The sequence below is a fragment of the Platalea leucorodia genome, assembly GCF_965183815.1.
Source record: "Platalea leucorodia genome assembly, chromosome: 8".
Taxonomy (NCBI): domain Eukaryota; kingdom Metazoa; phylum Chordata; class Aves; order Pelecaniformes; family Threskiornithidae; genus Platalea; species Platalea leucorodia.
In genome coordinates, this window is record NC_138830.1 from 18151776 (window position 1) to 18168689 (window position 16914).

The following is a 16914-nucleotide window of genomic DNA, read 5'->3' on the forward strand; positions in this document are numbered from 1 at the left end:
TAGAGTTAATTTTGGAAGGTTTATCATAGTTGTCCTGTAAAGTTAATTCACACTGATTTATAACAACAAACTTCTGAGTGAGCTGCGTTATGAAGAAATTATTTCTTAAATAACTAAATTGACACCAAGAACAGATTTTCATGGGTTAGTATTAATTTTGAGTAACTGTGGATGTCTGGAGGAGCAAACTGGAAGAAGGCAGCTCTTCCCAAGTTGAGGAAGAAAAGGAGATAAAAAAGAGCATCGTGAACTGGTTGAGTGTAATGCATACGTGACCCAGCTGCATTCACATTTTACTTGGCCTGAGGTCGGTGAGCTCTGCTAAGAATGCTCTGTATCTCTGTCCGCGTAGACATGCTCAGTGTACTCTCAGTACATGGGTGGTAGGCTCTCCTGTGTCCAGTCATTCCCACAATTACTCACCGTGTAAAACAGTGATACGTAGATAAACACACAGCCAGCAGGTGCCATCTGGGAACGGAGCTGCTCTAAATAAAGCAAGAGGCTCCAAAGAGTTCCAGGACAGCTGTCCCATGCAGAGGCTTTTACTTCCCCTGTTCATCTGTTTTGAACAGGTCACACCTAAATAGACGCAAGCCTAGATCTCCTTCAGCGTTGCATCATCAGACTAGAGCTGGTACAATCTGTAATCACTTCCTTCAGTTACTGTCAGACTGAATTCTTGCTCTACCCAAAACTTAAACTGAGCCCAGCATTTTCTCAAGTTCCTGGAGGGACTTCATCTGTAAGGGAAGTGTTACCCAATGAGTTACCGTATACAGACCTTCATTTTTGAGGAAAGGAGGAACAAAGGTATTGCCCTGACTTCTCTACTAACTAGGCTTTGGTCTTGTTCAAATTGCAGTAGTATAAAACTGTGGCTTTCACACAGGGAGGCTGGAAACTTTAAACATTTGACTCTGTTTTTTAAAAACTTTCCTAAAGTTGATTCCCTTCTGTTGGCAGCATATAATCTTCATGTCAGGCTCTTTTAAATGCAGGCTTGATATTAAAAATGCTATTTTGTTTTGCTAAGAAAAATATAGTTAAGTAGTCAGGAAGCTGAACAGGTGTTTTTGTATTCTTGATTTTACTATGTGACAGAATTAAGAATTAAACAGTTTCTTAAAATTTGTGATGTCAAAACACTGCTGGATATAAATTAGAATTCAGTTACATTCACTAAAATTAGTACATTTTAAATGGCTTAACATTTCAAACTACATCAAATGTGCTTATGTTTATCAACACTTGTCTGTGTTTTCCTGGTCCCCTTGCCCTGTGGATTTTAAAACTAAGTGTCCTGGTTTAACCCCAGCTGGCAACTAAGCGCCAGGCAGCCGCTCGCTCACTCCCCACCGGTGGGATGGGGGAGAGAATCGGAAGGGCAAAAGGGGAAAACTCGTGGGTTCAGATAAGAACAGTTTAATAACTAAAGTAAAATAAAAATAGAACAGTAGTAATAACAACAACAATAATAAAAACAAGTAATAGCAGTACAATAGTAATACAAAGCAAGCGATACACTGTGCAATTGCTCACCACCCGCCGACCCCTGCCCAGCCCATCCCCCAAGCAGCGATCGTTGCCCCTCCCCCGGCCAACTCCCCCAGTTTATATGCTGAGCATGATGCCATACAGTACGGCATAGCCCTTTGGCCAGTTGGGGTCAGCTGTCCTGGCTGTGCCCCCTCCCAGCTTCTTGTGCACCACGCAGAGCAGGGGAAGCTGAAAAGTCCTTGACCAGTGTGAGCGCCACTTAGCAACTACTTAGCAAGAACCAAAGCATCAGTGTATCATCGACATTGTTCTCATCCTAAACCCAAAACACAGCCCCATACCGGCTACCAAGACAAAAATTAACTCTATCCCAGCTGAAACCAGGATGCTAAGATTTCATATTTTAATTTTGGTCAATTTTCAAATTACACACCGAGTCTTTATAAGGCTGCGCTTGTGCCAAAAAAGAGAAGTTCAAAGACATCTTGACTTGTTCCTTGCAGGTCCATTCACCTAAAAATTATTTACCGCATGATTTACCACCAATGTAAAAAAGGGGAAAGGAGCAGAACCCACATCTTTTAATAGTGTTGCAGTCTTCAAAGTTACTTAAATGCTCCCATGTATTGAGGAGCAAACTAAAATTTCTATTTCATTTTAAACCTGCATTAATTTATCTTCAGATAATAGGGTTTCTTTATATTTGCAAAAACCCCTGTGTCATTAAACTATTTACTGAGTAAAACCAGCTTTTAAAGATTAAGCAATAAAACTACATGTCTAAACTAGTGATCAGTAGTTCATTTTAGTTTCTTTTGAAAAAAAATTCAGCCACACCAATATACTGCTGGTGGGGTTTTTTTATTGAAAGCATTAAAGGCAAAACAACCGTGATTGATGTTCCTGGGCAAGTGAGAAACAAGTAGTACTCTGTTTCAAAGAAACTAAACAGAAAAAAACATACTGCATATTCTTAATGAATGTTGTGACTGGGGTTATTTCCCTAGTAGCAGACCAGCTGCCAGAAACCTATCTAGAATTTTAATCTAGAAAGAAATGTATTGATTTTCTTTTTTACTCAAAATGCACTGAGGCAAGCAATGTACTCTTCAGACATGGCTTACATTCAGCTGTTTCAGCCTCAGAAAAAATTAGTCCAGAAGTGTTGTTACTAGACTATGTACATTTATTTTAAAGGTTTCTTGTATCTGTTGCTTGCTACTTCATTACACCGCACAAATCTACAGTATGAATTGTGTAGTAGAGGTTTCTAATGGCAGTAACTGACAAATAAGGTAAACAGATTTAAATGTTTTGCACAATACTTGAAAAGCCAGCATTTGCCTGATAACGTATTTTCGGTGAAGCATAACTTCCCATTTTAACCTTGGCAGTCTTCAGACATTGTTTCTTACGCTGCCAGAAGTGAAATGGAAGGCTCATCACTGGTTTCTAGAATTCACAGTTACTTGTATAGCTCTCACAATGGCACTGTTAAGTACCTTGGCTTCAATTACTACTGTACAAGAAAAGCAAATCAAGGTCTCTTATTTATTCACTGAGTAAATTTATTGCAATCAAGATTAAAGTTCTCCCACACTGGCTGACCCCGTGAACTCAACCGCTGTAGAAACCAGTCCTGTTCTAGTATGTCTAAGTAGGGTAGTCATTTCCCGTACAATGTTAGTTTGACCTGAGCCTGGTCATCTTTTTTCCAGATAATTACTGACTTCCAAACACTAACAGTAGTCTGTATTGTAATGCTTGCTGATAGGACTGGAGAAGCAGTTGGAAGAATCCAAGTCTAGACCAGTTCAGTGAAAGAAATTTAAAATTGACAAAGAAAACTTGGACCATCTCAGCTTTAAAAAAAAAGTAACTTCTAGTTGAATTAAACACGCCAAATAATTAGCTTGGAACTGCTGAACTGTTGTGTGCATCAAAACCTTATTAGTGTACTTTATTTGCAGGAGGATCATGTGTTTTAGCCATTCCTCAAGTGCCCTAATTTGATCAAAGTAGTGTCTTCTAGGTTTTCTATAGATGTCATGATGTTTTAGCAAAAAAGGGTTGGGTTTTTTTAATTTGTAATTTAAGTACTACATTGGTATGATCCTCAGCTGTCTGACTGCCATTGAAATCAGCAGAAGCTAAGGCATATTAACACCATAAAGAAAAATACTATGAATATCTTAAATGATGTTCGTAACACATTTTTCTGTTGCTCCGTTGTCATAATTGATGCAGAGTTCTAAAACTGACATGATTTGACCTTATTTTTTCTTGTTTCCCAGAGGGGAGCAAGAGTAGAGGATACGCAGCTTAACCATAACTTACAGTAAAAGTTAACATTGAAGTGTTGCTTTAGCTAAGTCGGTAATCCAGAAAAAGTGATGGACATACAACAGACTGCACTACAACCACAATACTTGCCAGCTTCTCACTATGGAAGGAGCAATGTTAGTTCTAACAGGACGCTTGCACCAGCTTAAGATGGCATCCCAGGGTCACCATCCTAATTACATGTTGCTGCCCATTTCTTCATTTTGACACAGTTACTTTCCTCTGCCCTCTTCATGAGCTGATTCAGGGTACTAAACCGCAGGCTTTCTATGTGGCAGATGAGTTTCTGACAATTTAGCATGTAGAACTATCTAGCTAAGGGCTCAAACCAGAACAGTTCAGGTGTAAATGAGCAAGTGAGATTGAACAGAAATACGCCACTGATTGACACAAGCATAAACTCTTGTAGAACCATATCCAAAGTAGCATCCTGTGCCTTTTAAGCCATGCATATACTACAGGCAGTTAATGCAAAACCAAGTCGTGCCTTTGTCAGTTGAGTCCTCACTCCTAGAAAGGAGACTACAGAAAAAAAAGGCAGGAAATAAAAATTCTGAGGCACTAATAGTAGTGGTAACACCATCCCACTTGTGTGTATCCCACTAAGGCAGTAGGCAGAGAAAGCGGTGCAGTTCAGGACCCTCTAGATTACAACACTGCTTTATTCTTCCCGGCATGAAGTGCTCTGCGATCTACCTGCATAACAAGCCTTGACTGGAAAATGGGCTGGAGTGGGAACTGAAGAGATGAGAGTACCCACTGAATGAATGAGCTTGTTCAGCTATCAACAATAAACCTATGCAGCGCTTTTACTTTTGCATTAACTGCTAAAGGCTGTTGAGGGCATTCCTTTAGAGCCTTCTCATGTAAAGTACAAATTTCTGCCAAGTATATCTCCTGAAAGATATGCCTAGCTCATAATAAGGATGCCACTCTTAGACTGGACTGTACCACCCTGGGAAGCTGCTTTCCCTGGTTCATAAGTGTGGCTATTAGTAATTTATCTACTCTGCTAGAAGTGGTAAGTCTTCTCATTGTAGGCAGACTTCTATTTTGTCAGTCCTTGCCATATAGGAAATGGCTTATTAAACTCCCCGTCTTTCACGAACTTCCCTGGCTCCTCAGAGCCCACTGGAAAATAGAATTTAGAAATATAAGGCAATGAAAGTACAAGGCAGGGATAAGCATCTATGAAGCTTCTTCCTGCCTTATGTGTAAAATCCATACTTTCCTTCACCTTGCTCTTTAAAAGAAAAGCTAACTTGCTATTACCCCAAAATGTTAATAAAACGCAACATTACTAGCAGTGACTTGTTATTCTTCTGGACTATTAAGCGTGTGCACACAGGTACACCCCTTCAAAAGACCAGGAAACAACACTGTGATACATCTCTAATCTAAATACAATGCAGTCATTCCAAGTGGTTCAGCCTCCTCCTGCAAAGACAGGAGGAGACTGTCAGAACACGTTCTCTGTAAAAACAAACCTGCATTTAGGGCAATCGTAATGAAAGCCATCCAGCTATGTCCATTCAACTACTCTCATCTATTCCGTCCTCATCGATCACCCTAAAGCTGACACTTACTAGTGTTTGCTGTCATATTCCAAAGACTCTGCTGGCAGGAACGTCAACCTTGCTAGCCTTGCTTTGTAGCAGCATTTAAATACCTGGCTGCTAACAAGTTTCCACAGCACAAAACAAGGTAGCCTGTGAATCCCAACGGGTGGCGAGCCCGTATACATGGCTGTGCCAACCTGCTTACAACAGTCCCTGTGCTCGGCAGTACACTGTCACATCTCAAGGAGCAAAAGCTTAACACGAACACAGAAAGACTAATGAGAAAGCATATGAAACAAACACATTTAGTTATTCCTCTTATCTGCTATTATAGAACAATTCTATATAAAATATGAAAGGACAATCTCATTTTACTGCCATCACGCTATACAGAGCGGAGGCTTGGTTAGGCATAGAAAATAATAGTAAGGACTGTAGCTCCTCGTTTAATGCATCCAGCTGGAACCACATGCAAGCACCATGAAAAAGAAGTAGGCAGTCCTGATTGATAACTTTATTTTGATTTTAACTTTGTGTTGAGATGGAATTTAGGTAGGTCAATAGAAACACCTTATCTAAGAAACAAATTAAAAACACACCCCCACCCAAAAAAAATCCTGTAAGTGCACTTCAGTCAGCGGTCTTGTTTTACTGATTCTCTTGGCAGAACTGTGCGTAACTGGAAACAACTCACAGGCATTACTTCTTCGAGAATTTGAAAACAAGTACTATGAGAGTTGTAAGTAACCCAGTCACGTCCCCCAGAGGGCTTTTAACAAATTATCTCCAGGAATTCAGCATTATTGCAAGACCACTTTAATCCTAAAATTTCCTATCCCTAGGGAGGAGACTTACTTACACATCACACACGCAGCGTACAACAGGCTCTCTCTTTCGTACTCTTGGCACAAGACCTCCGACATGGACTGCTCATGTCCACAGCTAATGGCTGTCTCTGTTCAGTGTCAGAATGGATTAGGAGGCTGCGTTACAGCCAGCTATGAGACCACCAAGATGAAACTGCCTTTGGCCCTCAGAACGCACACGACTGAAACGCATACTGCCTTGGTGGCTTCACGGCAGTATCTCCAATCCTGACAAGTACAGTTCCATTTGTACCTTCACCAAGCGCAACAGCAACGGCACTCAGAGCTGTTGGGGCATTTGATAGGATCAATCTGTAGCAGTAAGTTTCCATGAAGGACTCCAAAACTCTATTTCAGGTACCTGTGATTGCATACAGCTACTAGCCGGGGTCATCTGCAGTCTGAATCCTCTTCAGACAGAGGGAAAAGCTTCATAGAAATAACCACAGTTCTGAGTGTGAGGGAGTGTAAGGCTTGAGTGCAGCCACAAACGCTGGGGGGGGTGGTGGTGGTGTATATATATAATTTCATCTTGATTAAACAGGACACATCTACAGTATAAAATTAACTCGAGCTACTGGTACCTTCTCTTCTAAACTAAGGAATCCTAACTGCAAAGAGAATGCAAAGTTTAAGATTGTAAAAGGAATAAAAAATTTGAGTAACTATCATAAATACAATTATACTTTCTTGTAGATATGTCTGCAGGATTTTCATGGATAAACCAAGGATTACTTTCAAGTTCAGCACAAGCAGTTTCCCATTTAGAGGTAGCAGGAGGCACTTCTGATGCTAAATCAAGGTAAAGAAAGTCATTTTTTTATTCAAGGATAGCGATACATGCTTGTGCTACTTCCAGTAACCTCACTATTTCATACCATTTACATGCAGGAAACGAGATGGTTTTTATTATGGTTGATTTTTGATTGTGAAAAAGTCTCTTATTCTGTCTTCCTTGATAATTATATTTGAAAGGTCAACTCAGCATGCTTTGAATTCTGAACATACGAGCTATTTTCTATGTTTCTAAGAGCTATCTATGTTTCAAAAGAACAGAATCACTTCCAAGCCCTTGTTGTAAGGATAGAGTTTTCCTGATTAACCTTAAATTCCTGTCTGGGCATGGACTACACATAGGTAATTAGACATAGAAGAAAGCCTGATAATACTTCTGAAGAATACAAAAGAAGGTGTGGTGTCTAAATGCACTACTGCTTAAGCTCTCATGAGAGAAGTTTAGTCCATACAGTCTAATCATAATTTTAAATTAAAAACCAACCAACTAAACAAAAAAGAACCACCACCAACAAAAACCCAATCCAAAAAAACCACCTCAACAACCATACTTTGCTTGGAGGTTACCTGTACCTTAAAAAATGGAAGGAAGGATTATTCTGGAACAGGTTCTTCCTCATGGCATTTAATAGCTTAATTTCATATCACGTTTCTGTGTATTGACAAATACACAAATTTATTCTTCTTTAAGCTTTCTTTGGCTCGAGCAATTTTACTAGTTGGTTATGAAAAAAAAAGCCACCCAATAATCTTTTTTATGCCACTTTCCAATATTTTAGCAGTTTCCATAACTATTAGCTGTGTTAAGTGTAAAGCGTTTGGATTTTTCCTCGTTAGTAGCATTTCTTTATCTAAAGGAAAAGCTGAGGCCAAAAAGAAAGCTTAAAACTTCATGAGAAATCCTCTAAACTTTGACATTTCTGTTGTTTTGATAGTGAGAATCCAGGGTTGTGTTTGGATGCTGAAGTGGCCTTAGCAACTGGGCAGTTTCTTGCCCCTAGCAGTCAACAGTCCAGCAGTGCAACATCCCGCTACTCTGAATCACGGGGAGAAACTCCATGCTCATTCAATGATGAAGATGAAGAGGATGAAGATGAGGATTCTTCCTCCCCAGAATAAGGACAGTAGAAAATGGAATATACAAAATGCTGCTCATAAATATTCTTAATGGGAGCTCCTGTTTGGATTTTACTTACGTTTCTTGCCTTGGTTTGCACTGTGTTCAGTGAAGCAAAATGGAAGTTTCCAAACAAATTCATCCACAGCTGAAATGGAAAGCTTTTTGTAACTGAACACAGAGTGACACACAGACGCAGAGCAAAGTGGGTTTTATCTACTATAACCAAGGAAAAGAACAAAGTCCCTGGAGATTTGGCAAAGTAAACATCAAGTTCGCATTTTCCAATCTTGGGACATTCTGTCTCAAGGCTCTGTCTTCCCCTTACCTTTACCAGATGGAGAAGAAAACAGAGTCAGTCGACAAATGCCAGTTCTTGCATTGTCTTTTGGCTGTGCTACCTTTAGAAAAGGGGGGAGAGAGAGCACGCGCAAATGCGCTAAAATAGCTATTTAAAACTATCTTATATGAAAATTGTTCTAGGGAAAAGGGGCTGTTAGAATGTTTGCTTTTTTCGGTTCAACTTGCTGTATAGAAGATTTTTAAAGTAATATAAATTGCAAGTGATTAAATGAATCTTGAAATAGTTTAAATCCATTTTAGATACTCTAAAAGTAACAATAGTATGTCTCTTTTGAAAGGTTCATATGTTCATTTATACTGCAGACCTAATTTATTATAAATAAGTGATTATTCTTAGCCATTATTAAGCAGTCAGGATAAAAACAGCAGTATTTTCTGCACCAGCTTTTTTCAAGGAAAAAAAGTTTAAAAATTGTATTTCTAGATTATAGTGTATCCAGTATAGCTTCTCCTTTACTGTTCTAACTTTATAATACCTTTGATTTTATAGCATGTGTTGTTGGGGTTTTTTTTAAATGGCCTCTCTGTTCAGGATCTCAGGCAGCATGCTTTCAAGGCAGTATTTTCACATTCAGAGTGGGCAGGTCACATAACTTCTAAAGTCATAGGTTAAAGTTCTTAAGAAAAAAATTAAATTTCAACAATGCATCATTTCATGTTTTGCATTCTAGTCAGCTTGGATTATGATAGACTAACTTCCTTAAAATGAACTTCTGTTGCACTCACCTTGATGCGCCTTTGAAAAACAGTAGTTTCGAACCACTTCTTAAAATAATTTGTGGCAAAAATTACACAACATGAATCCCATTTGAACTGCTAAATTAGACTTGCAACAGGAGGCTCTGTGTTCTATAGTTAACATCACATCCAGTCATAAAGACCTTTTTAAAATAAAAACGTGAATAACAGCAAAATACACTGTAGATGTACTCCTCCCATGGTGTTCTAACATCCAGTATTTTAACTAGTCTTGAAGTTACTATTTTTAATTAGGTAAATCCAGTTTAAAATAGTGTTACTTCTTTTTAGTTTTTATACTGTATAGTTGACCTGTTTCTAAGTACCAGTGTATTAGCTGTCAGAGCCCAACGAGGTTGGCTCCGTTAGTTACTTAGGAGATTAGGCAGCTTGTAATAGTTATTTGCTTGAGCAGCGACAGCAAACTGTACCCCTTGACTGCTGCCAGCATTGCTCTAGCACAGCGCGGGCTGCGTCCACACGATCTTTTACAGACAAACCTGCGCTCAAGCCAAGGAGATCCAAAAGCACCAAGCCTGAGCTAGTGAGGTAAACTGAGGCTCCAGCTAAAACGCTGCCTGGCTGTTGTACGGGAGTTGGCACGCGACTAGCTACATACAGGACGGGCAGAACTGCCCGGAGTATACAAGCACACCTGCATGCTTGCATTAAAAATTTAGAAACTTGTCACAGATAGTTGGAACTCCTGTGCTGGAGGTAGAGTTAGGGCAGCACCATTGTTTCAGTATAGCTCTTAACTGAGCAAGTAGATCTATCTAGCTTACACAAATGAGTTGCAAATGCACAAATTAAAAGAATTCTTACATGCCTACCATGTTATTCACCCTCTGGGCAAGACTGTTAAGACTGTCCTGTGCTCATGGCGCACAGGCAGCAGCGGACTAAGGGACTGACACCACCTCACTTCAACCAAATCTGTAACGCTACCTCTATATGAAGAAAAGCTTTACAAATACAAAATAATATTCTTGCTGAGAGAGTCAGTGCACTTGACTGAAGTGGCTCACTTTTGAAATAAGAGGAGGAGAAGGTAACAGACACTCCAGGCATATTACTATGGAATTGTCAGCTTCATGAATGACATTTCATTTAATCAGATAAGTGCTTTTATTCTTAAAAACCCATTGTTTTTTCAAAAACTGTCCTGTCAGTCAGCTTTCATTGGAGAGGGGAACATTTTCTAAAGTTATTACTTCCCCCTCCCCAGTGCATTAGGGGCACATTTAACTTTATACTTTCTTCACATTTCCCACTCAAGATCTCTGTAAAAAGAAAAACCAGCAAAACACTGAACAATTACTAAAGAGGAGCACTTTGAACTCTAAGAACCTGGCAAAAAAAGGCTTCCTGCCCAGAAATGGAATGTATTTTATTAGCCGTCAGCGTGCTTTCTGCTTTACAGAAGGAAGATCTTCAGTGATATCTTCCTTCCATTGATGTCCACATCCTTCAAAGCAGCAGACTGCACAACTACTTGCTTTCTGGCAAACTTCAAGCTATCAACTTTTTTTTAAAAAAAAAAAAAATCTAGGAGCATGTAACATTTATTTAGACAGTTGAACCAAGACGTTCAAACATTATTTTTCCTGAACTAGTTGAACACAAAGGACAAAACAAGTTAGAACATTTAGAAGAGACTTCAAAAGGAAATTATTTCCTGGGGATCCTTTGTGCCAAGTTCCAGTTGAGGATGAAGTTCAACTAAAGCACTGCGGTCTTGTGGTTGCACTAAAGTCTGGGAACAAGGAGAATTTTGGCCCTTACCCAGCCATAGTCACTTATGTATGATCTCGGGCAAGCCTTTCAATCATTCCTGTTGATCTTAGCAGACATATTTTTAAAAAAAAACCAACAAAAAAAACCCAACCCCACACCAAAAAAGCCCAAAACAAAAGGGGTAAATGCGCGACCTCACAAAATGCAGCTGTTGCATCTGAACTGAACTCTGTGCAATTACAAGTAATGAGGGGATCGAGAATATTGAGCAACCACGCAGCTCCCACTAAGCTAACGGCAGCAGTTGTGCTCAGCTGCTTCAACATGCAGGCCTTCCCTCCCTCTGAAAGCCAGCGGCAGATACTTGCCTAATAAAATGGTTATTAGCAAGACTGGTTTGCCCATTTTCTATTGCTACCGTCATCCTCTCCTGTCTCGTGCAATACCCTTGACACTCAATGATATGAAACAAGCAGCAACTGGTACTAGATGGTATCTCTTATAAGACAAAGTTAACATTTAAATTTTCATGCGTGACATGTTTCTGTGTCTTGGAACGCTATTTCTTGGTTATACCTTCAGAAGACACTTGGCTGCAAGCAATATAATGCTGTGTGTAAATGCTTTTATATATATTGCAGTAAACAGATTTATTTCTGGATTTACTTTTTGGTGCTTGAAAAATCTAAATTTGACTTAGAAAAACTTGTCAGCACCACAAACTAGATGAAAAAATATGAGGGAGAGACAGCATTTTTGTCTTATGTGGAAATCTGACATAATGTTTGTGGATTTTGGTTTTTTAAAATGTATTAACATGTGCCAGTCTTCTCATTTCAACACTGGAATTAATGGCAACAATCCACCTAATCTAAGAAAGTGTGCATATTTAAGTAAAGACTTAAAGCAAATGATATCAGTTTAACCGAAGGTATGATTTTAACTAACTTCATTAAACCTAGTACAAGCCACGCTGTAGATATGTCCATTTTGGTTAAGGGCTTTGTTTAGTTTTTTTAAACTATAGCTTGCAAATACACCTAATCCTTTTGAGCTGCTGGAAATTGCCGAGTACACACAACACCCGCAGAAGGACTGGTGCTGATCAGCTAAGTCAGCCTGAAGTAACATTACATAAAAAGGCCTAATAACCAAATTTTAATCCCTTTTTTTTTTTTAAAGAAAAATAAAACCCTCAAGTTCATACATAAAATTATGCTTGAATTTAGAATTCCACGAGTAAGGTTTTAAATGTCAAGTGCTCTTTCTTCTGACCATGTCCACCATTTTAATTCAAGAGCATGGCTGAAACTTAATCACATTTGAACACTGGGCAATACTAATTTTTATAATTAACTGGCTCTTTTCAGCTGAAAGTAGTCCAGGCAGTTTATCAAGACGACTTTCCTTTTAGTGAGTTAAACACATTGTTTGGGTTTTGGATTCATTTAAAAACAAAGCCAGTAACCACAGGGCATAGTATATAGTAAACCAAAACAAGTTATCTTCTGACTGACCTACCTAATGTATATCTTTTCATTACAAGAGCCTCTCAGTAACATAGGTATTTTAAATAACCAGATACAGTGAAGCTGGGAAAAGACTGTATGAGCTTTTTAAATTTTTTATTTAAAAATGTCTAGTAATAGTCATACTTTGAGGTGACATACTTCTCCTATTCTATAAGCTTAGTTAATTTTAAAGAAAGAAATGCTGCAGCTGAGTTACTCCAAGGCCTGGTATATTTTACAGCTGAAGGCGTCTGAACCTTCAGCACTGGGAAATGGTGCCTGTTGCAGCATTACTGATGAACAAGGAAGAAGGCAAGGACCATTGGTCTGTTTATTGAGTTTTTGTTTTTTAAAATATGCCACTTCTTGAATTCTGACCTATGTCTAGAAGTAATATGCCAAAAAATCATTCATAATTTCTGATTATCACACACCTACCCTTGCAAGCATGTTAACAGTTCTAAATACTTAATTTTCTGCTGGCAGGTGTTCACATAACCAAATCCTGATACCATGAAACTTCCCGAAACTCATTCCTTTGACTTAACCAAGTTGCCAAATCAGATTATCTCTAGCTGTTAGAATTTAGTCCAGTGTTTTTAAGAGGCTGTGAGCAACTGTTCTCCCCTGGACCCAGGTATATTGCCAAAAAAAATCCCCACAACCAACGTTACTCCCAGTTGTTCGTTCCCTCTGCTAAGCATTACCATCCTTTCAAGTCACTGTAGCTGCTCATACGAGTACGTCCTAGCTCGTTCAGTCTGGTTGCCTGAGCTGGCGTCCATGGATACCCAACGCAGCCGGTCCTGACAGTTAGGGGAGGGAATGCTCATAAAAGCAGTCCAGCAGTAACAACTGAAGGGGCTGTTTATCGCAGCTGTTTAGAGAGTGCATATTCATTCTACATCTTTAATACTCCTACCTTGTCTGGCCTACCCCAAAGATCAGCAGCCAAACCCAAAATGTTTGTTTTCTTTCTGCTTACATCTTTTTGACAGTACCCAAGAATCTAACATTTAAGATATCCACCCAAGACATCAAAAATCCTTGCTCAGAATTGGGCAGAAGAAACATCTGAAATCTAACTATCCAAATCCCAGGAGAATGCCTCACGCTTAGGAACAATATGGAGCAAATTAATAACTTAATTTTTCCTTTCTCCAATAAGAAAAGCAGGCTGACCTGGATCAGATCAGTATCTGTAGAAGGGCCATGATAATTCCAAGCAGATACAGGAACCTCCCAGCAGCCCAGACTTGCATCTCTTCTTAGTATTCTGTACTGGCTAGAATAAGCGGCAACCACTTCAATCTTCCGACTTCTCTAAATGCTGTTCTTAAATACTTAACGCTTTCCAGGCATAGGTGCTTTAGATATATGAACACCATGGGACAGCAGGAAATGGCTATGTAAAATTTAAATCCAGTTGTAGACGTAAATCACGCTCATCTATGCAGTATCTAGGAAACTTTCTCCAAGACAAAATGAGTCTTTAGCAGTGACTTGTTTTTAGCCTATTCTCATTATCCAGGCTGAGTGAAACAGAGGAATTGATCCCTAGCACTGTCGGGTTCTTGTGCCCTCCATGAAGCAGCAATGGCACACCCATAAGACCAAAGCGGTCAAAGAAGAAAAAAACCCACCACGTATCCGTAGCCCTGCCCACCGACGTTCTTAGGCCAGATACAACTATTCTGAACAGCCACAAAAGTTAAAACATTGATCAGAAAAGGTTAAGTCCACAAAATCAGTCTCCTGGGGTTTTTTGTGAGTTTGTTGAATCTCTAATGTAACTTTAACAATTAGGAGATTTGGTTGCGCTAGCGCAGGGATTAAGTGCATCTCCCAGAATTTCCCTAGGAAAGCACCAGCTGAATCGCAACCCATCACACAAGTTTCTGGCACGTTCCCTTGTCCCTAAAGCCAGGCTGTATATATGAAAAATGCTTCAGAGAAGTATATGCAAAAGTTATGACACTGTACCTCTGTGACACATATCTGGTGTATGACACAAGCACCTACTGTGAAAAATTAATCCCACTTTGAACAAACCAGTAAGAACTAGGATAGGAGTTCATCCTCGTCGCTTAGGTCCTGACTGCAACTCATGCCCTGGGACCAAGGCACCAGCCTTTGTATTTGCACACCCTACACCACGTCAGGAGTAACTAGCCAGCAAGTACAGGCACAGTTTTTGCAACAGTACCTGTCTGTTGGCGCTTCTTAGATGATCTGGCAATAGATCAATCCCTTGGCAGTGAGTTAATGCTGACGTACACATCAGCCAATGTTACGGGGCCGCCGCAACATGCAGTATGGGATTAAAAAAAGGCAGGTCCATCTGTCCCCCCATGACAGTAGCACTTTTTAATATCTGCTATATTCTACATGGAAGTAAGTTGTAGAGACGCTTCCTTTTTATGTTTAAAAATGCAGAAACCACTTGAAAGTCCATTAACTTTTAAATGAAATAAGACTATTTTTTTTTCTTCTTTTTTTTTTTTTTTTTTTTTTTAAGAATGAGGCCAGTCATGGACAAAGCTATTTTACGACCTCAAAGGTGGGTTTGTAAACATGGTGGGTGGGAAAAAAAGAGGCACTGACAAATCCAATTTATGAGGATGCTAACCATATGGGATTTGAAGTTTTAACTAATTTTTTAGTCCACTCGTCTTACTCTCCCCCTCCCCCAACAGATAAATTGGCATAAAGTGCCACACAAACACTTTGGCAGAAATTTTTCTCCCTTTTCTTGTGCTAAACTCCTGTGTTTTCAGGGAAGTCCAAGTTGCCCATTCATCTTTTAAACAATCTGCTGCATATTTTTGAATTCTCCATAGATTTCTTTCTTTCCAAATACCTTTAAATTATAAACTAAAGTTTTATTTTTGCAGAAAGACTGCTATTAAGCTATGCTGATTTTTTTGTCCTGATCAAATAGTGTTAATTTCTACTACCACATTGTACGTGGCTAGGAGTAGTGTAAAAAAGAATGTGGTAGTATTATATGTGCTTTAAACACTGACAAAGATATAAAGAAAAATGCATATACAAAGTTTTACTTTCCTAATAGGAACACTGGCATTAGCAAATAGTATATTTGAACCAATAGGAAATATTACTTTGTAGTAGCAAACACTTTGTAAATAAAAACTTGTTATTTTTTTAATGGAAATTTTATAGAAGAAGCTATTTCTGTATACTCAATTGATCCCATGTTTACTGAAAATGCTGCAAGTGGGAATTGTACATTGCAAAATGGGGGTGTGGAGCAGAGAAGTCTGACTGAAGTGAAAACTATGTGTGCTTTGGAGAGAAACATCCAGTTGTCTGTGAACAGGAACGTAAAGCTTAACTGTAGAAGAACTGAATAAAAGAATTTCAAGGCAATGGGATTGGGCTTGTGTTTGAGAAAAACATTGTGGAAAGAAGTTGCTCAAGGTTAATGTTGACAGTATGTGTACCTCATTTAAAAAAAAAAAAAGGAAACCTCCTACTTTACGACTTAATGTCCAGGAAATACTGCATCCTTTGGTGTTTTGAAAATAAATATAAAAATCTAGCAATTATGGCCTCATTGCTTAGTTTCCCATTCAGAGAAACTTAATATGTCATTATTCAGGGAAAGATGCCAGACTTCTGAAATTGTTATCTTTTGACAAAGTACCTCACAAAATGTTTAGGAATATTGTATATTGTCCCTGTCTCATCAAGACATGCACCCAATCTCTACCTAAGAGGCGGCCTCAGAAACAGCTGATCAATTCCCACCTCAAACTGAATGCACATTTCACAGAGGCTTTTTCATTCTGTTTTCTTAAAAGCGTTAGGTCTTCAATAGTCTATTTAACATTCAAGTCTGCTAGAAAGGAATTCAGAGTGTTCTCCTCAGCACACTGTACTCCAGTACTCTGTGTGCTACCCCTGTGTCTCACGCTAAATCTGCTGTCCTGTGGACACCCTTCAAACATCCACAGGCTCTGAACATATATCCTTCCACCCCCCTTCCCCATATTTTGTTAGCAAGAACCCCAATGATAAGAATTTAGGGAGCATTAAATACAGTCCCTCTTCATCATCTGTATTGGTTTTCCAACTTCACCAAACAGAAAAATGCCAAGCAATTTCACAGGGTTTGTTTTTCCCCATGTGCACAGAAGACCCATGACTCAATATTTTTAATCTCAAACCAGCTGAAAGTAAAGGTTAAAAGACAATAAGACTTGCAAAACTGTAAATTCATTCTTGTCTAATAAATAGAAACTAGCACAGATCCCTTTCATTTAAAATGCGTTGGCACACTTGGGAAGGCATTTTCATGAATAGATTTGGCAGACTGCGGTTAGCCCCAAATAACTAGCTAAAAACTCTTGTGGTTTTTATGG

At 39.0% G+C, this 16914-nt stretch overlaps 1 protein-coding gene across 3 annotated transcripts in view; it reads left to right on the plus strand.

Annotated features, from left to right (window-relative positions):
• The window catches only part of TFDP2 (transcription factor Dp-2), a 65291-nt gene extending 49219 nt beyond the window's left edge, over positions 1 to 16072 (plus strand). For all 3 annotated transcript variants that reach the window (XM_082319813.1, XM_082319814.1, XM_082319815.1), the window contains 2 exons: positions 6965 to 7070; positions 7999 to 16072. In XM_082319813.1, coding sequence (XP_082175939.1) covers positions 6965 to 7070; positions 7999 to 8182 — 290 coding nt within the window. In that variant the 3' untranslated portion in view covers positions 8183 to 16072. The remainder of the gene's footprint in view (positions 1 to 6964; positions 7071 to 7998) is intronic.
• Positions 16073 to 16914: the final 842 nt, after the last annotated feature.